General features: G+C 41.7%; 1 protein-coding gene across 3 annotated transcripts in view; it reads left to right on the top strand.

Moving 5' to 3' along the window:
* The window catches only part of MPP7 (MAGUK p55 scaffold protein 7), a 217,015-nt gene that overhangs the window by 185,505 nt on the left and 8,869 nt on the right, over positions 1–22,641 (top strand). For 2 of the 3 annotated variants that reach the window (XM_028168064.2, XM_007188420.2), the window contains one exon: positions 9,512–9,592. The exons of the other annotated variant lie outside the window; for it this stretch is intronic. In XM_028168064.2, coding sequence (XP_028023865.1) covers positions 9,512–9,592 — 81 coding nt within the window. The remainder of the gene's footprint in view (positions 1–9,511; positions 9,593–22,641) is intronic. 3 annotated transcript variants of the gene reach the window in all.

Below are 22,641 nucleotides of genomic sequence, written 5' to 3'. Positions count from 1 at the left end.
ATTCCTTTTATTTCTTTTTCTTGTCTGATTTCTGTGACTAGGACTTCCAATACTATGTTGAATAAAAGTGGCAAATAAAAGTTTTTCCTTGTAGTTGATTTCTAGTCTAGCGGTTGGAAAAGATACTTGACATAATTTCAGTCTTTTTACATTTATTGAGAGTTGTTTTGTGGCCTAGCATCTGATCTATCCTGGAGAATGTTCCATGTGCACTTGAAAGGAATGTTCTGCTGCTTTGTGGATGGAATGTCCTCTATATATCTATTAAACCATTGGATCTTACATGTCATTTAAGGCCACTGTTTCTTTATTGATTTTCTGTCCAGATAATCTGTCCATTAATGTTAAGGGGTGTTAAAGTCCCTTACTATTATTCAGTTACTGTCAGTTTCTCCCTTATGTATGTTAATATTTCCTTTATGTATTTAGGTGCTATTATGTTGGGTGCATATATATTTACAACTGCTATATCTTCTTGTTGAATTGATCCCTTTATCATTATGTAATAGCCTTCTTTGTTTCTTGTTGCAGTACTTGTTTTAAAGTCTGTTTTGTCTCATATAGGTATTGCTACCCCAACTTTATTTTTGTTTGCATTTGCATGGAATATATTTTTCCACCCCCTCACTGTCAGTCTGTGTGTGTCTTTAAGATCTGAAGGGAGTATCCCGTAGGCAGCATATATATGGGTCTGGTTTTTTTAGCCAGTAATACTGTATGTCTTTTGATTGATAAGTATGTACTTATTACCATTTTGTGAATTGTTTTCTGGTTGTTTTTGTAATTCTTTTTTCTTCCTTTCTTTACCTTTGTTCTCTTCCCTTTTGATTTGATGACTCTCTTTACTGTTATGTTTGGATTTCTCTTTATTTTGTGTGTGTGTATCTATTATAGATTTTTGATTTATGGTTATAATAAGGTTCATATGTAACCACCTATATATATGCATGATTATTTTAACTTGATGATCTTAAGTTCTAATGCATTATAACAACTCTGCGTTTTTACTCCACCTCCTCCCATGTTTAATGTTTTTGACAGCATATTTTACATCTTTTTGTGTATCGCCTAACTACTCATTGTGGATAAAGATGGTTTTACTACTTTGTTCTTTAATCTTCCTACTGACTTTATAAGAGGCTGATCTACTGCCTCTACTGTTTGTTTGTAGGAGACTCCAGTGGGACCCCGCAGCACCCTCCTCTGGTCACCAGAGCTGCACGCTCTAGGGGTGCCGCTATGTGTGCTGCGGGGGCCCTTCTGTCGTGGTGGGGCTGACTCCTGTGGGCGCGCTGGTAGGTGGGGCTGACCCCCAGTCCAGTGGGCGGCCCAGCCCTGCCTCATGAGGTGGCTGTCAGCCCACTGTTGTGCGGCGCTAGGTCCCAGCGTGGCTGGTGCCGGCCCGCCGCTGGGCAGGTCAGTGCTTGGTGCTAACAGGCAGGAGGAAGGACTCCAAAACGGCACTTGCAGCACGCACGTCACTGTGGTAGAGTGAGCTCCCCAAGTGGCTTCTGCCTGCATCTCTGTCCCCAGGGGTGTGCCAACTGTCTCCTGCCTCTCCAGGAGGCTCTCTAAGACCAGCAAGAGGGTCTCATCCAGGCTCCTTTCAAATTACTGCCTCTGTGCTGGGATTTGGAGTGCAGGAGATTTTGTATTTGCCCTTTAAGAGTGGAGTCTCAGGCTTCCCTGGTGGCGCAATTGTTGAGAATCCGCCTGCCAGTGCAGGGGACACGGGTTCGAGCCCTGGTCTGGGAAGATCCCACATGCCACGGAGCAGCTAAGCCCATGTGCCACAACTACTGAGCCTGCACTCTAGAGCCCACGAGCCACAACTACTGAGTCCGCGCTCTAGAGCCTGTGCACCACAACTGCTGAACCTGTGCTCTAGAGCCTGCAAGCCACAGCTACTGAGCCTGCACTCTAGAGCCCACGAGCCACAACTACTGAGCCCACGAGCCACAACTACTGAGCCTGAGCTCTAGAGCCCGCGAGCCGCGGCTGCTGAGGCCCACACGCCTGGAGCCCACGCTCCGCAACAGGAGAGGCCACCACAGTGGGAGGCCGCACTGCAGTGAGGAGTGGCCCCTGCTCACCACAACTGGAGAAGGCCCATGCACAGCAACAGAGACCCACCTCCGCAGAAATTAAATAAATAAATAAATAAATAAATAAATAAATAAATATTTTAAAAAAAGAAAGGGTGGAGTTCCTATTTCCCATGGCCCCCTGGCTCTCCTGAAAGCATGTCCCACTGGTCTGTAAAGCCAGAAGTTCTGGGGGCTCATCTTCTCGGTGCAGAACCCCCAGGGCTGGGGAGCCCAGTGTGGGACCTGGACCTCTCAATCCTTGGGGAGAACCTCTGCAATTGTAATTTTCCTCCTGTTTGTGGGGTATGGGTCTTGACTATACCTTGCCTCCACACCTCCTACCCATCTCATGGTGGTTCTTTCTTTATATCTTTAGCTGTATAAGATCTTTTCTGCTGGTCTTCAGGTTGTTCTCATTGATAGTTGCTCTGTAAATACTTGTAATTTCGCCGTGCCCGTAGGGCAGGTGAGCTCAGCGTCGTCCTTCTCCACACCCTCCAAAATCTCTGTAAGATAAAAATAAAGGCATTTTTACATTTAGTCAATGGGAATATTTGCCTAAATGTAAAGCTTTAAATAGAAACTTTCTAGCATCATTTTATTAACCCCCAAATGGGCTGTATTTCTGTGGCTGAAATGAATGAGCCTTTATATAAAATCACACACAACACATTTGCCTACTGTAAGGAAGGAGTTACTAATTAAATGCACACAAATAATTAAAAGTAATGTGCCTTTCTAATTATCTTATCCATTTGATGTATTGTTTACAAGAATTTCAACTAATGCAGATTGATGCTCATAGCTTTATTCTTTCTTTCCAGAATTTGCACACAAAGTGATTTTCTAAATTCTTATGAAATTAAAAAGAAAAAAGAAACATACTTAGTTACATTTCTGCTTCGAATAGAAACATTCTTTTATTTTTAAGGCTAGCAAGCCCATCCACTTTAGTGCACTGCATGAATTCCACATTAGTGAACTCCAAAATGATTTTTTAATGTGCTTTTTTGGCTTTTCCTTTGATATCATCATTCCGTTTGAGTTTCCTTAGTCCTGAATCAAGAATCCTAATAGACATGCCCTGTGTATGTTGCCCAGGCCTGGGATGCTTGCCGTCTTCCTTAGTAAAGTTTAGTTTAGGTTTCTCAGAGGCTCTGCACAGGATGAGTTTTGAGTTCACCGGATTTGACTTCTGCCACTTTTTGTAGCCTGAGTCTTGTATTCCACAAGCATAACTTTCATCGCTATTTAAAGTGTGGGACGGCCTGGAATGGGGTGAGAGTCTTTGCGAAGTTGTGGGTCACAGCCGCAAACAGCTGAACAACCGGCTACCTGAGCCCGTGTCCTGTCCTCGGCATTCTTTCGGTAAGATGATGGATCGAATGGAAGGAATGCAGGCACACTGGCTTCTGAATACCAGTGAAGCCATACTCCAAATGTGCGATCTTGGGAAAATTACCCTTTCATTGTCTCGGTTTTCTCATCTGTAGAACGAGGATAATTATACCTCTCTTGCAGGGATGTTTTGAGGATTAGTCACGGTGTATGTAAACCATGGGACACAAGCCTGCTGCACAAAAAGACCTCATTGTGTCATCATGTTCTTACTTTTGCAAAGCCTGCTGTGATTTAAATACATGCTATTTAGGTTATCTTCTCTGCTTCCCTTTAGCATGAACAAGCACAGCTGGAAACAAACTCTAGAGAAACTTATTTGTATACTTATGTGTAAATGTGTGTCACCAATTGTGGTAAAAATTTATACATTGAAGAGGAGATGAATGTGTCCCGTTACAGAGACATATGAATAAACCTGAGTGTGCATCCCTAAACCAACTTGTGTGTAAGTAGTCTAAATACAAGCCAGCCAACTAAAAATGTGAACTTAGGCCCTACCATGGAAAAAGGACACAGGACAGGAGTGTGGATGTAAGATGCGATCTTAAGGTCAAGATCTAAAAGAGGAAAAAGTCTATAACTTCACCTGTGTGGATGGCAGAATTGATCCAAGGGCCTGGCTGGGAAAATGCTGTTAAGTGGTCTGCCAGGCAGTTTTGTAGTAAGAATGATTAAAATTATGTCCCTGTTTTAATCTTTTTGTGACAGTATCCCACCTTGAAGATGATGGCTTCAAATAACCTAACCTAGGGGAAATTTTTAAAATGAAAGTATTTGCCACTGCACATTCTTGGCATGGTCTATGGGTGTGCGGTAAAGCAGGGTCCCTGGGAAGAGTTAGCTTATGTAAGGGCTGAAATTGAAAACAGTCCAAGTTTAAGGACATCACGTGAGTAACAGCATACTTTCCCCCGCTAATTCAAACATACCTACTTTTTTCCTCCAGAGCTGAAATAAATCACTGTGGTTTTCTGGCATGGGTAGAAGAAGAAAGAAAAAAATGCTAGACTTTCACTCAGCAAATTAGCTCACACTCTGGGAAGTACTCCAGAGCCCAGACCTACTGGAGGGACAGTGAATTCACCTCCCCCCTTAGTCCTCGGTGCCTTGGTGGGGAGCGGGCATGGCGGGCCAGGGCCTGCTATTTAAGTTGTAGTGTTCTGTTTGCTTCTTCATTTTGAGCATATATAATTGGGTTTGCATCATCTGCAAACCATTGTAAAGCCCCTTGTTTTTCTTGTTTGTTTTCTGTTTATTTTAAAGAGTGAGTTTTAGCACTTACTCAAATCTTGTTTGTCCCTACGGAGTAGATAAGACACATGAGCCCCTGCATGATGCCTGGCGCTTTGGAGACAACCAGTAAACGCTTATCACTCCCCCCACCCCTCATCTTGCAGTCTCGCTTTACCTTGATGTGATTCCGTTCACAGGGAGACCCCAGCCTGCGTCTGAAGCACACCGCGGTCCTTGTCTGAGTTTAGGCAGATGGATTTCCGTCCCTTAAACTCACTGTTCCAGAGCCAAAGTCACCCCCTTCGCTTCCGCTTCTCTGTATCTTAAGATCAAGGAGCCAGGTTCACATGTGAGCCCCACCGACTTCTGCTATGACTTTGAGCACGTTCTCTAAGCATCGCGTCCAGACGTGCTAGGTGCAGATGCTTCTTGCTTTGACTCCCATGCCTTTGGTTCATTCGGCAGACAGCTTCACCTCCATAACAGCATAGTCACTGAGCGTAACTTAAATAAATAAAACAACGTAACGAGTGCCTCCGGTTTGCCAGCTAGGGAAACAGTTGGTGAGCAGATAGATGACATCGCTGTTTTCAGGTCTGTTCGAGGGGAAAGACACGTATGCAGACGGTCATGACGGAGTGTGATCGGCCCTCTGACGCGCAGGGGGCAGGGGACACAAGCACTCGGCGCCCGACCCGCATTTAAAGCGTCAGGGAAGAATGCCTGGGGCGCATCTGAGACGAAGCCTGAATCAGCCAGGAAAGAACAGCAGTGCTTCTGCGCAGGCGAGCGGCACGTGACGAGGACCCAGCAGCACAGAGGAGACTCCGCCGCGTTGCAGGGCGCAGGGGTCCCTCCGCCGCCAGGCGGTGGCGTGCAAGGCGGGAGCGGCGAGGATGAAGGTTCGGGAGAGAAGCGCGGCTCCCAGCGTGCAATCCGGGCAGACACTGGGTTCTCTTCCCAGGGGAGGGGTGGGAGGTGACGGGAGCCTGGCCCGGGGTGCTGGGGACACGGGTGCACGGCGTAAGGAGGGCAGTGCAAGGTTAAGGACGGTGTTTCTTCGTTTTCTTGGTCGTTCTGGTCGTTTTAAGGTAGGAGACAGCGTGCATTTCAAGTACTGGTGGGAAGGCGCGCGAAACAGAGCGCGAGAGAGGTGCAGGCGCAGGGGGAGACCTGCCTGCGAGGAGGCTGCAGCTGGGGGCTGGGTGTAGACGCGTCGGTCTGTGGAGAGGACTCAGGAATTGCATGTGGCGGTGTCCCCAGAAAGGTGCCGCCGGCTGCTGGGCGACGGCGCAGTGAAGTTGCTGCTGAGCGGGTGTGGGAGCGGCTCGGGGGCGGACTCAGGAGCGGGGCGCGGGCGGGGCGTCCGGCTCGTGTGGCAGCAGGGGCGGTGGCACGTCGTAGCTCTCAGGATCTTCGGGAGGGAAAAGCGACAGCCTTTGGCAACTGTTTGATTAGAGGGGAGGTTCTAGGTGTGAGGAGAGAGGAGATTGGAGGGTTGGGATGACCGTGGGGTGATCCGGGAAATACAGTCAGGAAAACTGGGTAACTGCTGGAGAGCCCAGGGGTCTGAGCTCTGTGGGGAGCACGGTGTGTGCACACCTGCTCCCGTTGTGCGGGTTTTCTCAGGCCAGGTGCAGACGCGGAGAGCAGCCATGAGATTGACCTTGGGCTGGAAGTTTCCGCGACAGGTGTGATAAAGGCCAACGCGGAAGAGCTTTGAGGGTATTAGCAAGATACTGGCCCAAGGAAGTGAAGACACGAAGGGCTGTTAGACAAAAAGAAAGAAAGAAAACACTAGAGGTCCTTTTGATAGGAGGAGAAATAACTGAGTGAGAGGGCTAATGACCAGCGATTGGGGTCACACCGGGAAGCCTGAATTTAGTATTGCAGTGATGAAATAGCTCCTAGTGAGGCAGAGTCAGGGTTTGCCTAGTGTGTGGTTGAAGTGAAGTAGAGAGGAAGTAGGCTATCTGCAGGGGTGTTGAAGTCGCCCCCGATGACGGCAGGATTGGGGTGCAGAGGTGACGAGAGCCAGCGCTCGGGTCTGAGAGCAGTGGTCCCAGACGGGGCAGGACCGCCTACCGCGGAGCGTCATGGACTTTTGTGAGGGCACCTTTTCTTTATGCAAATGGCTGAGGACACCCAGGATGTACACCTGACATTTCTATGGGACAGAAACCTGTCCTGCGTCCCACACGACTTCCCAGTGTCACACTAGATGCTGAGGGGCTGATAGATGACTCACCTGTCCCATCTCAGGGGAGTTGTTTTTACGCTACACTTGCACGTTCTTTGTAAAAGTTTTATTTTCTTCACTTTGATAGCCTTGATGTGTTGTATCCCTATTTCCTTATTAAGGCTGTTTTTTCCTCTCTTTCCTTATCATATTCCAGTAAGACCCATCCGTGGTTTCCATCTAGTTGCTAGACTTTATTCTGATGTTTACCTGTACCCTTGGGCTTTCATTCTCCTGTACTTTCTTGTACAGAATGGCTCCTGAGCTTTTTATTACGCTGAAGTCCAAACTTATTTAGAATAAGTAGGTGCAAACATCTGACTTCATTTTCTCCAGTCATGCCCGAGCATTTACATATTGAAATACACATTGTTTTATTGTAAATTACTTTTTTATCTTTCATATATTACAGCTAGGGCGTTATATTAATTTGGAGGGAGAAAGTATATGCACTAGCAAGTTATATCAGCTGTGAATGCCATTTCAGGATAAAACTGGGATATTACAGAGTATTCATTTTATTTTTTTTTATTTTTTATTTTTTTTTAAATTATTTATTTATTTATTTATGGCTGTGTTGGGTCTTCGTTTCTGTGCGAGGGCTTTCTCCAGTTGCGGCAAGCGGGGGCCACTCTTCATCGTGGTGTGCGGGCCTCTCACTATCGCGGCCTCTCTTGTTGCGGAGCACAGGCTCCAGACACGCAGGCTCAGTAATTGTGGCTCACGGGCCCAGTTGCTCCGCGGCATGTGGGATCTTCCCAGACCAGGGCTCGAACCCGTGTCCCCTGCATTGGCAGGCAGATTCTCAACCACTGCGCCACCAGGGAAGCCCCCAGAGTATTCATTTTAAAAAGAGAGCCTTGAGAACTACTGTCCTGGGGCAGTTCCCAGAGAACTGGTACCCAGCAGCAGTGTGTGGGAAGGTGGAAGGTGTGGTGAATGACCAGCAGGGGGCAGGTCAGTGTGTACAGGTGGAGGCCCAGGAGTAGCGCCGGAGCAGAGGAAGGCACGGCCCCGCCCCTGCCTCTTGCCTTGCCCCCACTCCCCCCCCCACCCAGATCCCCACCCTGCTCTGCTCTGTCCTCCCGGATGCTCTTCATTCTCCAGCACAAAACCTTATTCTCTTCAAAGCCTGGAAGAGTAAGTAGGCAAGGGAATGAACCCTTGACTACCTGGGTGCTGTCCTAGTTACTAGACATGGGTTTTCGTTATTCCTCCCAAGAAAGGGAGCACAGTTCCTTTTAGGGTTAGGATGAAGTCCAGCCAAGGCTCAAGGACGAGAACGTGTCCGGTGTCTTAGTCCTTTCAGGCCAACACAGCAACATATCACAGCCCAGGTGGCTTATAGACGACAGACTGATTTCTCACAGTCCTGGAGGCTGGAAGTCGGAGACCAGGATGCCAGCAGTAGGGGCGAGGGCTCTCTTCTCTCCTTGTGTCCTCACATGGCCAGGCTCTGGGGGCTCTGTGACACCTCCTGTAAGAGCACTAAGCCCGTTTATGGGGGCTCCACGCGCGTGACCTCAGAACCCCCCAGAGACCTTTGCTTCTAACAGCATCACACTGGCGTTAGGGTTCCAACATGTGAATCTGGGGGGACACAGACATTCAGACCACAGCATCGGTGTCCCCAGGTGAGGGAGTAACGGGGATCTAACGGAGGGCAGTCTGGCCCTGCAGCTTGTGTTCTGATCAAGGCGTGACACCGTCACTAAATAGACCTCGACGGCAGGGCTGTGAGAAGCTAGCCATCCGGGGCTTGTGCCCTTCTAACTCTTGATTTCGGACTCATATTTGAAACCATTCTTCGTTTTCTGGCCCCAGTCTGTTCATCATTTTGTGTGACTCTCCCAACCCAGTTACTTTCTCTGAAGGCGGACTTCACTTATCTTTTCGTCTTCACAGCATTTACTACATGCCTTGTTCACGACGGGTGTTTAGTATGTGCACACTGATTTAAATACATAAGGTCTATGTAAGTTTTCAAAGGCTTAAGGACCAACTGAGAATAAACAGTGTTGCAGAGGAGCTTGACGTTGCACTGATGGTTTTGCAGGTTTAAAATGCGTGATTAGGTTTTTGCAGCTAAAACAGAACCAAGGTTCAAAGATTTTCTTTTACTAGGATCTAAAAATGTGTAAAATTGAAATGATCCCTGTCCAGACTGTGTAATTCCGTTTTTTTAGGTGCACCTATTTTTTAAGCTCTTCTGGACACCATTACCTGTTCATGTACTCAGATACTCTGGAATATGTTTCATTTAAAACAAAGATTTCTAATCTTTTTAATGGAAAGATGGGGATTTAAATTTTAAAAGTAGAAAAGAGAAATATAAAAAGACAGGAAAGATAAAGAAATAAAAAAGTAGAAAAGCAAGCAAATAACTCCTAGTTTTTTTCTTACGTACAACTTAACTAGAGATAATCTCTTGACTTGGGATGCGTGTGAAGTTGGATACGCGTTTTCAGTCTGTCTTACGGATCATGTCAATCATAGCAACGTTTATATGGTGTTCTGTTCAGGAATGAATTTCTGTTTTCCTGTTTTTCAGGTCCTGTAGGAGTAGGTTTGAATGAACTGAAGCGAAAACTGCTGATCAGTGACACGCAGCACTACGGCGTGACAGTGCCCCGTAAGTTCTGTGCTGTTTGCTGCTACTACTGCTGGCCCAGCACATACACAGCATGTGTGCTGCAAAGCCCCGCTGTCAGCACTCACATGCAGACCTCACCACAGCCCTGGGGAGTAGGGAGTGACGGTGTCCACATTTTACAGAGGAGGAAACTGAGGCACAGGAGTTAAGGGGTTTGCCCTAGATGACACAGATCATTGGCAAGGTGTTTGTTGCTTTCAGCTTCCCTACTCGCATTTTTTATGGTGGATTTTAATACAGGTATGGCATCAAATTATTACTCACAAGTTTTCTGCTCAGTAGAAGTTTATTCTGTTTCTTCAATTTCCAGAGTTTTCAATGAGCTTTTAAGATTAGAAGGGCCAAACTGCAGAGAGCTGAAGGAGGCTTCTTATAAACATTTCTTAATTACTTTTCATGTTGTAGTAATTGGCATATAGTAATTTTTCATGGCCATATAACCCAAATGTGGTAGGCTTCTTTTCAATATACAGAATTAGGTCTATTTTTACAAAAGTGGTTTTCACTGGCGTTCTTACAAGTGAAATGTGATCCTGGAAGCATTTTGATACCCAGAATAAATGCCGTTTGACTACTTAATAGGTTGATGTTAGGGAACCATCTAAAAGACTAGATTAAATGTTGGCTTTTTAAGTGGTTTTAGTAATGTTAAAAAAAAAAGTCATTTGTATACTGCCCTTAGCAATGTTCACTAGTTTTGGACTAGTTCAACTTTATTTTAAAATTATAGTTTTCTGTTACCTTGTTACGCCTTGTTACTGCATTTTTCCAAGTTATCATTTGTAATCATTTTCAGCCGTAAGTTATAGGGCTGCTGGTTTCTACCAACAGAGATGAAAGTAAAGGAAACTGGAAATATGGAATTAAACAGTTTCTTTTTGTTTCTACTTTAATTATGTACTTCTCTCACAAAAGTTGAATTGCAATATACAAGTCATTAGAACATTTTACAAAACAACTGTTAAGCTTACAGGTGAGCAATTCCAGAAGAAACCTAGAAGATGGAAAACAGATTACAAAGGGAAAAAAAACAAATTTATGAATTTCCTACTGTGTCTTCATTGCCCTTATTTGTCTTATTTTGCCCTCCCAACAACGGTGTAAGATGGGCAATATCTCCATGTCACAGAGGAGGAAACAGGTGAAAGGATCTTTGATTGACTCAGAGGTTCCATAGGCAATAGCTGCCCTTGGATTTGAAGCCAGATCTCACGTTCTCCCTACCATATAGTGCTGCACAGCCCTTTCCAACTCCAGACTCTCTTTACTGTAGCCCAGTTAGTAGTAAAAAACTAATTTCTTTTGAAGAGGATAAGGGTTAATAAGGCTGCCTGTCAAATGTAACCCTCCATGATAGTTTTGGTATTACTCAGGGCACTTTGGACTCAGTTAATCCAACTATTAAAATACTGTTTGCATCTGAAGTTGTTATAGAAGTTAACAACATCCAGAAATGTTCTGGGGCTGAGACTCTCCAGAGAAATCCCTAAAGGAGTAATTTTCCTTTTTAAACAGGTGTTAATGTCAAAAGATCCCCAGAACGCAGTGTTTTCCATACTTGCCTGATAATAAGAGTCTCTTGAGGTTCTTAGGAAAAGATTCCAAGGCCTTTCCAAAGAGATTCTCCTTCTGGAGACCTGACAAAATTCCTGAAAATCTGTACTTACAGCAAGTATCCCAGGTGATTCACTGTGTCAGACATGTGTGAGAAATACAGCCATAGCATCAAATGAGGATGATTTAATTAATTAAGAAGATATTTTAAGAGCAGTTTGGGAATTTTAGATTGCTTTGCTTTGTAAAAGACTTGTAGGTAGAGTCGTGATTATCTGGAGAAAAATTATTGCTTTGATTATACCACCAGTATTCTGTTTGATGTTTAAATTCTCTGTTCCAAATAATGCACCAGATATCCACCAGAATGGGTAAGTGGAAAAGACTTGGAGTAGTGGAATTCTCGCACATTGCTGGGGGCGGGAAGCAGAGTAATTCAGCCACTTTGGAAAACTAAGTATCTGTTGAGGCTGAGCAAACCCGATACCCTGTCACCCAGCTGCTCCATTCCTAGGACACTCCTCCCTGAAACGCATACAATATGTACTCAGATATGCATAGAAACAGTACTCAGAAGAACTCAAAACTGGAAGCTACCCCAGTGCCCATCAGTAGTAGACTGGATAAGCAAGTGGTGGTATATTCACACAGAGGGATATTGTAATGCAGTGATAATCTGCTACCGCGTGCAAAAGTACACATGACTCCCACAACCATCATGCTGAGCGAAAAGAGGTAGACAGACGCAAAAGAGAACGTGCTTATGACTCCCTTTTATAGATGCAGGAAAGGCAGTGCTAATAACGTGCTGTTAGAAATCTTGAGGAGGTGGGTTGGCTGGGGATTCTGCGTGCTGGCAATTTTCTTCTTCTTCAGAGTGCTGGTTACACGGGTGTATTTGATGTGTGAAAATTCATCAAGCTTACATGGGAATTTTTCTGTGTATTATACTTCAGGTTTTTAAACATAAAAAAGAAACACTTGGTAGTTAAGTTAATTGTTGATTTAGTTAATTTCCTGGTTTTGATATGTACTATAGTTATGGAAAGTGTTACCCTTGGAAGAAGCTGAGTGATGGTTACATGAGGCCTTTATGTGCTATTTTTGCAACTTATTGTGAATCTATGATTATTTCAATTAAAAAAAACTTTTTAAAGGGATGCTAAATTAGGTAAATGTTATTTCTTTCGTGCTGAAATGGATGAACAAACTATATGATCTTTTAAAATGATCCATATAGCCATATTAAACATGCCAGGTTGCTTTTAAAGAAAGTGGTCAAAGCCCCTGATTTCTGCCTAACAATGCTTCTGTGTGGGAAAGTTCATCCTTGATAAGCAGCATCAACATTGTTTTAAGGCCACAGTTTATCATAACAAGTCTATATGGCTATTAACTTAGTCTTTCAAAAGGCTTTTTCAGTAAATTAAAAGAGTTAACAAAGCGTATTAGAGTGGATATCAAATGCTTGATGGATTCCAGAGTGTTTGTAGCCTGGAATTTGGGCGCTGTGTCAGCCAGCCACACCCGTTAACCACTCTCTGTGGTTTCTCATGAAGGTGTATGTTACAGTTACGCGTTGTCGGAGGTTTCAAAGTCTTGATGCTCTAGAGCGCGTCTTTGTAGATAGGATATCTCTGTTGAGATTTCTAAAAATATATATGTATATTGCAAGTCAGGGGACCAGTTAAAACTTTTTTTTTCTTCTTCTCTCACCGTGGTGGTTATTCTGGGGTTTTGTTGGGAGCGCAGGAAGACAGTGGAGTTCGTCTCATGTTTGTTTGATGTTTCTCTTAAACGATAAACATGGCACTTAAACAGTGAATCATGGCGAGGTAGTGGCCTGTGGTGTGGTTTGGTGCCCATCTTTGCCTTCTAATGCCTTCTCATAAGAGTTTTCTGACCCTGATTCAGGATGGCTCACGCTAATGAGCTCATGAGATTTCCTACGGTACCTCATTACAATTAGGCAGTAAAATTCTTCAGTAAAACCACATCAGACCTGGATAGTTCAGGTTGATCATGATAAGCAATTTGGTTGTGGATGTGTTACCTTATAACTCTGTTTAGCAGTGTCAGAAATGTCTTATTCACTTGATTTGAGTCTAATAATATTTTTAACCCTCCCAAGGGGATTCCATGTGTATGCGCAGTAATCCTTAAACTGTGTGTTCCAGATTTTCAGTGGTCTGCCATTAAAATTGAATAGTTGTATTCATCCTTTTCTCAGTTCATGAGAGACAGATTACTGTACACAAAATCCTCGGTTTTGATTGTCAACAATACATTTTTCTTAAGCCTACTATTTGCTAAAGGAATACCAGCTACAACAATAACAATTAAGTAATAAATGAATATCAGCCCTAAGCTCCAAAGTAGGGTCTCGTACTAACCTTAATATCTTTTATATCCTTGGATGCGTATTATGTTATATACACTTTAATAGAGTCTGTTTTTGTGCTGTGAAATTCATTCTCAGCTTTTATGGTAGAATTAAATCTGTCAGTATTCCTTGCTGTTCAGCAAAGTGAGTGACCTTCCGTAAAGGACAGCACCACCTCTTGCCCCTCCAGCAGCTCTGAGCGTTGTGTTAAAATACGCTTGCTAACTAAATAGAAGGGAATTTAAATTTTGAATGTAATTTAAACTAATTTGGTTTTATAAATCTATTCCTTTTTGTGTTCGGTTACTTTTTTCCCACTTCCCTTATTTTTCCTTTTATAACATTATTGACATATAATTAAATAAACTGCACATATTTAAAATGTACAATTAGATCACCTATATACACACACGCGAAATCATCACCACAGTCAACATAATGAAATTTCCATCTCAGAAAACGTCCCTGGGCCCTTTGTCATCCATCCTTCCACCCCTGTCCCCAGGCAACCACTGATCTGCATTCTGTCACTGTGAGATTAGTTTGAATCATCTAGCATTTTTTATGAATAGAATTGTACAGTATGTTCCTCCATTCTTTTCTTTTTTCACCTGGCTTATTTCACTCACTGTGATGAGTTTGAGATTCACCCATGTTGTTTCATAGATCAGTAATTCATCCCTTTGAATTGCCGAGTAGTCAGTCTGCTGCATGGAAATACCACAGTTTGTCTATCCATCCAGTCACCTGTTGATGGATACTTGGGGGTTTCCCCGCATTTTTGACTATTACAAGTAAACCTACTATGAGCATTGTATTCAAGTCTTTTGATGGACCTATTGATTCGTTTCTCCTGGGTAAATAAGTAGAAGTCGAATGGCTGAGTCATATGGTAACTGTACGTTCAATTTTTTCAGAAACTTTTTTCCAAAGTGGTTATGCCCTTTGACAACCGACTAGCAGTGTATATAAGATCCAGTTGCTCCACGTCCTTGTCGACACTTGGTATAGTCAGTCTTAAATTTTTGTCAGTGCAACGTGTGTACTGATGTCTCATTGTACTTCAATTTGCATTTAACTCGTGACTGTGATGTTATCATTTGGGTTGTGATTGACTTTTGAGAGTTCTTTGTATATTCTGAAAGTGTTCTTTATCTGATAAATGGGTTACAGATGTTTTCTTCCAGTCTGTGTGACTTGCCTTTTCAGTTCTTAATGATGGTGTTCAAAAAGCAAAAGTTTTTAATTTTGACAAAGTCTAAATTATCACATATTTTCTTTTATGTTTTGTGCTTTTTGTGTTCTATCTAAAAGTTCTTTACTATCTCAAGGTCACAAAGAGATCCTCCTGTTCTTCCTACAAGTTTTATAGCTTTAGGTTTTACATTTGGGTCTTGATCCATTTCAAGTTATTTTGTTGTGTTATTGTTTAGCAGACTTGCCGTGTTCCTGACCTCAGGAGAAATTCAGTCTATTACCATTAAGTGTGATGTTGAATCATTGATGCCCTTTGTTTGCCAAGACCTTTTATCACAGATGGGTGTTGAATTTTTTTCTAATGCTTTTCCTGCATATATTGAAATGATTGTGTCTTATCTTTCATTCTGTTAATAGGGTGAATTCCATTGACTTTCAAATGTTAAGCCAACCTTTCTTATGATCTGGAATCTTTATATATATATACACACATAGAATTTGACTTGCTAAAATTGGTAAGGAGTTTCGTGCCTAAATATGATGCATATTTGTCTATAATCTTATTTTCTAATGTGTTAGATTTTGCTATTATGATTGTACTAATATCATAAAATGAATTAAGCAGTGATTCCTCCTCCTACCTGCAAACAATGTTTATGTAAGATTAGTGTTATTTCATCCTTGAATGATTGATAGGCATCATCTGTCATCTAGGCCTAATACTTTCTTTTGGGGAAGGTTTTAAAAAATAAATTTGATTTATGTAATAGATGCAGGGATATTTAGATTTTTTTGTCTCCTCATTTCAATTTTGATTCATTGTATTTTTCAAGAAATTTGTCCATTTCATCTAAATTATCAAATATGTTGGCATTAAATGGAACATAATATTCTCTTATACTTTTTAATATCCATAGGCTCTGTGGTAATAACCCCTTTCTCATTCTTTATATAGGTGATTTTCTCTTTTTTTCTTGATCAGTGTAATTAGATTTTAAAATTTTGTTTGTTTTTCTTTATTGTCTGTTTTTCTATTTTGTTAATTTTTTTTCTGTTAAAATTATATTTTTTGTCTTTCAGTTTTATTGAGATATAACTGATATATAACACTGCATAAGTTTAAGGTGTACAGCATAAGGTCTTCACTTACATATATTGCACAATGATCACCAACGTAAGTTGAGTTAATGAATCATCTCATATAGATACCAAGAAAAAAAAGACAGAAAAAGAAGTTTTTTTCCTTGTGATGAGAAATTTTAGGATCCATTCTCTTAGCAACTTTCAAATATACAATGCATCAGTGTTAACTATAATTACCATGGTGTACATTATATGTCCAATACTTATTTATCTTATAACTGGAAGTTTGTCCCTTTTGACCACCTTCATCCTGCCCCCCTACCTACCTCAAAACCCTCCCACCACTTCTGATAATCACAAGTCTGATCTCTTTTTCTTTTTTTTTTTTTTAACATCTTTATTGGAATATAATTGCTTTACAGTAGAGTGTTAGTTTCTGCTGTATAACAAAGTGAATCAGCTATACATATACATATATCCCCATATCCCCTCCCTCTTGAGCCTCCCTCCCACCCTGCCTATCCCACCCCTCTAGGTGGTCACAAAGCACCGAGCTGATCTCCCTGTGCTATGTGGCTGCTTCCCACTAGCTATCTAGTTTACATTTGGTAGTGTATATATGTCCATGCCACTCTCTCACTTCACCCCAGCTTACTCTTCCCCCTCCCCATGTCCTCAAGTCCATTCTCTATGTCTGCATCTTTATTCCTGTCCTGCCCCTAGGTTCTTCAGAACCATTTTTTTTTTTTTTAGATTCCATATATGTGTTAGGATACAGTATTTGTTTTTCTCTTTCTCACTTACTTCACTCTGTATGACAGACTCTAGGTCCATCCACCTAACTACAAATAACTCAATTTCGTTTCTTTTTATGGCTGAGTAATATTCCATTGTATACATGTGCCACATCTTCTTTATCCATTCATCTGTCGGTGGACACTTACATTGATTCCTAATGTCCTGGCTATTGTAAATAGAGCTGGAATGAACATTGTGGTGCATGTCTCTTTCTGAATTATGGTTTTCTCAAGGTATATACCCAGTAGTGGGATTGCTGGGTCATATGGTAGTTCTATTTGTAGTTTTTTAAGGACCCTCCATACTGTTCTCCATAGTGGCTGTATCAATTTACATTCCCACCAACAGTGCAAGAGGGTTCCCTTTTCTCCACACCCTCTCCAGCATTTATTGTTTGTAGATTTTTTGATATTGGCCATTCTGACTGGTGTGAGGTGATATAGCTCATTGTAGTTTTGATTTGCATTTCTCTAATGATTAGTGATGTTGAGCATCCTTTCATGTGTTTGTTGGCAACCTGTATATCTTCTTTGGAGAAATGTCTGTTTAGGTCGTCTGCCCATTTTTGGATTAGGTTGTTTTTTTTTGATATTGAGCTGCATGAGCTGCTTGTATATTTTGGAGATTAATCCCTTGTCACTTGCTACATTTGCAAATATTTTCTCCCATTCTGAGGGTTGTCTTTTCATCTTGTTTATGGTTTCCTTTGCTGTGCAAAAGCTTAAGTTTCATTAGGTACCATTTGTTTATTTTTGTTTTTATTTCCATTTCAATAGAAGGTGGGTCAAAAAGGATCTTGCTGAGATGTATGTCATAGAGTGTTCTGCCTATGTTTTCCTCTAAGAGTTTTATAGTGTCTGGTCTTACATTTAGGTCTTTAATCCATTTTGAGTTTATTTTTGTGTATGGTGTTAGGGAGTGCTCTAATTTCATTCTTTTACATATAGCTGTCCAGTTTTCTCAGCACCACTTATTGAAGAGGCTGTCTTTTCTCCACTGTACATTCTTGCCTCCTTTATCAAAGATAAGGTGACCATATGTGCATGGGTTTATCTCTGGGCTTTCTGTCCTGTTCCATTGATCTATATTTCTGTTTTTATGCCAGTACCATACTGTCTTGATTACTGTAGCTTTGTGGTATAGGCTGAAGTCCAGGAGCCTGATTTCTCCAGCTCCATTTTTCGTTCTCAAGATTGCTTTGGCTATTCGGGGTCTTTTGTGTTTCCATACAAATTGTGAAATTTTTTGTTCTAGTTCTGTGAAAAATGCCACTGGTAGTTTGATAGGGATTGCACTGAATCTGTAGATTGCTTTGGGTAGTATAATCATTTTCACAATATTCTTCCAATTCAAGAACATGGTATATCTCTCCATCTATTTGTATCATCTTTAATTTCTTTCATCAGTGTCTTATAATTTTCTGCATACAGGTCTTTTGTCTCCTTAGGTAGGTTTATTCCTAGGTATTTTATTCTTTTTGTTGCAATGGTAAATGGGAGTGTTTTCCTAATTTCACTTTAGATTTTTCATCACTATTGTATAGGAATGCAAGAGATTTCTGTGCATTAATTTTGTATCCTGCTACTTTACCAAATTCATTGATTAGCTCTAGTAGTTTTCTGGTAGCATCTTTAGGATTCTCTATGTATAGTATCATGTCATCTGCAAACAGTGACAGCTTTACTTCTTCTTTTCCGATTTGGATTCCGTTTATTTCTTTTTCTTCTCTGATTGCTGTGGCTAAAACTTCCAAAACTGTGTTGAATAATAGTGGTGAGAGTGGGCAACCTTGTCTTGTTCCTGATCTTAGTGGAAATGGTTTCAGTTTTCGCCATTGAGGATGATGTCAGCTGTGGCTTTGTCATATATGGCCTTTATTATGTTGAGGAAAGTTCCCTCTATGCCTACTTTCTGCAGGGCTTTTATCATAAATGGGTGTTGAATTTTGTCAAAAGCTTTCTCTGCATCTATTGAGATGATCATATGGTTTTTCTCCTTCAGTTTGTTAATATGGTGTATCACGTTGATTGATTTGTGTATATTGAAGAATCCTTGCATTCCTGGGATAAACCCCACTTGATCGTAGTGTATGATCCTTTTAATGTGCTGTTGGATTCTGTTTGCTAGTATTTTGTTGAGGATTTTTGCATCTATGTTTATCAGTGATATTGGCCTGTAGTTTTCTTTCTTTGTGACATCTTTGTCTGGTTTTGGTATCAGAGTGATGGTGGCCTCGTAGAATGAGTTTGGGAGTGTTCCTCCCTCTGCTATATTTTGGAAGAGTTTGAGAAGGATAGGTGTTAGCTCTTCTCTAAATGTTTGATAGAATTCACTTGTGAAGCCATCTGGTCCTGGGCTTTTGTTTGTTGGAAGACTTTTAATCACAGTTTCAATTTCAGTGCTTGTGTTGCTCTGTTCATATTTTCTATTTCTTCCTGGTTCAGTCTCGGAAGGTTGTGCATTTCTAAGAATTTGTCCATTTCCTCCAGGATGTCCATTTTATTGGCATATAGTTGCTTGTAGTAATCTCTCGTGATCCTTTGTATTTCTGCAGTGTCAGTTGTTGCTTCTCCTTTTTCATTTCTATTGATTTGAGTCTTCTCCCTTTTTTCTTGATAAGTCTGGCTAATGGTTTATCAATTTTGTTTATCTTCTTAAAGAACCAGCTTTTAGTTTTATTGATCTTTGCTATTGTTTCCTTCATTTCTTTTTCATGTATTTCTGATCTGATCTTTATGATTTCTTTCCTTCTGCTAACTTTGGGGTTTTTTTGTTCTCCTTTCTCTAATTGCTTTAGGTGTAAGGTTAAGTTGTTTATTTTAGATGTTTCTTGTTTCTTAAGGTAGGCTTGTATATCTATAAACTTCCCTCTTATAACTGCTTTTGCTGCATCCCATAGGTTTTGGGTCATTGTGTTTTCATTGTCATTTGTTTCTAGGTATTTTTTTATTTCCTCTTTGATTTCCTCAGTGATCTCTTGGTTATTAAGTAGTGCATTGTTTAGCCTCCATGTGTTTGTATTTCTTTCAGATTTTTTCCTTTAATTGATATCTAGTCTCATAGCATTGTGGTTGGAAAAGAAACTTGATACGATTTCAATTTTCTTAAATTTACCCAGGCTTGATTTGTGACCCAAGATATGATCTATCCTGGAGAATGTTCCATGAGCTCTTGAGAAGAATGTGTATTCTGTTGTTTTTGGATGGAATGTCCTTTAAATATCAATTAAGCCCATCTTGTTTAATGTATCATTTAAAGCTTGTGTTTCCTTATTTATTTTCATTTTGGATGATCTGTCCATTGGTGAAAGTGGTGTGTTAAAGTCGCCTACTATGATTGTGTTACTGTCGATTTCCCCTTTTATGGCTGTTAGTATTTGCCTTATATATTGAGGTGCTCCTATGTTGGGTGCATAAATATTTACAATTGTTATATCTTCTTCTTGAATTGATCCCTTGATCATTATATAGTGTCCTTCTTTGTCTCTTGTAATAGTCTTTGTTTTAAAGTCTATTTTGTCTGATATGAGAATTGCTACTCCAGCTTTCTTTTGATTTCCATTTGCATGGAATGTCTTTTTCCATCCCCTCACTTTCAGTCTGTATGTGTCCCTGGGTCTGAAGTGGGTCTCTTGTAGACAGCATATATATGGGTCTTGTTTTTATATCCATTCATCCAGTCTGTGTCTTTTGGTTGGAGGATTTAATCCATTTACATTTAAGGTAATTATCAATATGTATGTTCCTATTCCCATTTTCTTAATTGTTTTGGGTTTGTTATTGTAGGTCTTTCCCTTCTCCTGTGTTTCCTGCTTAGAGAAGTTCCATTAGCATTTGTTGTAGAGCTGGTTTGGTGGTGCTGAATTCTCTTAGCTTTTGCTTATCTGTAAAGCTTTTAATTTCTACGTCAAATCTGAATGAGATCCTTGCTGGGTAGAGTAATCTTGGTTGTAGGTTTTTCTCTTTCATCACTTTACATATGTCCTGCCCCTCCCTTCTGGCTTGCAGAGTTTCTGCTGAAAGATCAGCTGTTAACCTTATGGGGATTCCCTTATGTGTTCCTTGTTGTTTTTCCCTTGCTGCTTTTAATATTTGTTCTTTGTATTTAATTTTTGATAGTTTGATTAATATGTGTCTTGGTGTGTTTCTCCTTGGATTTATCCTGTATGGGACTCTCTATGCTTCCTGGACTTGATTAACTATTTCCTTTCCCATATTGGGGAAGTTTTCAACTATAATCTCTTCAAATATTTTCTCAGTCCCTTTCTTTTTCTCTTCTTCTTCTGGGACCCTTGTAATTCGAATGTTGGTGCGTTTAGTGTTGTCCCAGAGGTCTCTGAGACTGTCCTCAGTTCTTTTCATTCTTATTTCTTTATTCTGCTCTGCAGTAGTTATTTCCACTATTTTATCTTCCAGGTCATTTATCCGTTCTTCTGCCTCAGTTATTCTGCTATTGATCCCTTCTAGAGAATTTTTAATTTCTTTTATTGTGTTGTTCATCTCTGTTTGTTTGCTCTTTAGTTCTTCTAGGTTCTTGTTAAATGTTTCTTGTATTTTCTCCATTCTATTTCCAAGATACTGGATCATCTTTACTCTCATTATTCTGAATTCTTTTTCAGGTAGACTGCCTATTTCCTCTTCATTTGTTAGGTCTGTTGGGTTTTTGCCTTGCTGCTTCATCTGCTGTGTGTTTCTCTGTCTTCTCATTTTGCTTAACTTACTGTGTTTGGGGTCTCCTTTTCGCACGCTGCAGGTTCGTAGTTTCTGGTTTTTTTTGGTGTCTGTCCCCAGTGGCTAAGGTTGGTTCAGTGGGTTGTGTAGGCTTCCTGGTGAAGGGGACTGGTGCCTGTATTCTGGTGGATGAGGCTGATTCTTGTCTTTCTGGTGGGCAGGTCTACGTCTGGTGGTGTGTTTTGGGGTGTCTGTGGCCTTATTATTATTTTAGACAGCCTCTCTGCTAATGGGTGGGGTTGTGTTCATGTCTTGCTAGTTGTTTGGCATAGGGTGTCCTGCACTGTAGCTTGCTGGTCGTTGAGTGGAGCTGGGTCTTGGCATTGAGTTGGAGATCTCTGGGAGATTTTTACTGTTTGATATTACGTGGAGCTGGGAGGTCTCTTGTGGACCAGTGTCCTGAAGTTGGCTCTCCCACCTCAGAGGCACAGCCCTGACACCTGGCTGGAGTACTAAGAGCCTGTCCTCCACACGGCTCAGAATAAGAGGGAGAAAAAAAAGAAAGAAAGAAAGAAGAAGATAAAATAAAGTAAAATGAAATAAAATAAAGTTATTAAAATAAAAAATAATTATTAAGAAAAAAAAAGTTTTTTAAGTTAAAAAAAAAAATGGACAGACAGAACCCCAGGACATATGGTAAAAGCAAAGCTATACAGACAAAATCTTACACAGAAGCATAGACATACATACTCACAAAAAGAGGAAAAGAGGAAAAAATAATATATCCTGCTCCCAAAGCCCACCTCCTCAATTTGGGATGATTCGTTGTCTATTCAGGTATTCCAGAGATGCAGGGTACATGAAGTTGATTGTGGAGACTTGTGCTGCTCCTGAGGCTGCTGGGAGAGATTTCCCTTTCTCTTCTTTGTTCGTGCAGCTCCTGGGGTTCAGCTTTGGATTTGGCCCCGCCTCTGAGTGTAGGTCGCCTGAGGGTGGTCTGTTCTTCGCTCAGGCAGGACGGGGTTCAAGGAGCAGCTGGTTCGGGGGCTCTGGCTCACTCAGGCGGGGGGAGGGAGTGGTACGGAGGAGGCGGGGCGAGCCTGTGGCGTCAGAGGCGTCGTGACGTTGCAGCAGCGTGGGGTGTGCCGTGCGTTCTCCCAGGGAAGTTGTCCCTGGATCCACAGGACCCTGCCAGTGGCGGGCTGCACAGGCTCCCAGGAGGGGCGGTGTGGAGAGTGACCTGTGCTCACACACAGGATTCTTGGTGGTGGCAGCAGCAGCCTTAGCATCTCATGCCCGTCTCGGGGGTCTGCGCTGATGGCCGCGGCTCGCGCCCGTCTCTG

The sequence above is a fragment of the Balaenoptera acutorostrata genome, chromosome 3 (genome assembly GCF_949987535.1).
Source record: "Balaenoptera acutorostrata chromosome 3, mBalAcu1.1, whole genome shotgun sequence".
Taxonomy (NCBI): domain Eukaryota; kingdom Metazoa; phylum Chordata; class Mammalia; order Artiodactyla; family Balaenopteridae; genus Balaenoptera; species Balaenoptera acutorostrata.
Note: the sequence above shows the minus strand (reverse complement) of the source record. Positions and strands in the feature narration are given on the sequence as shown.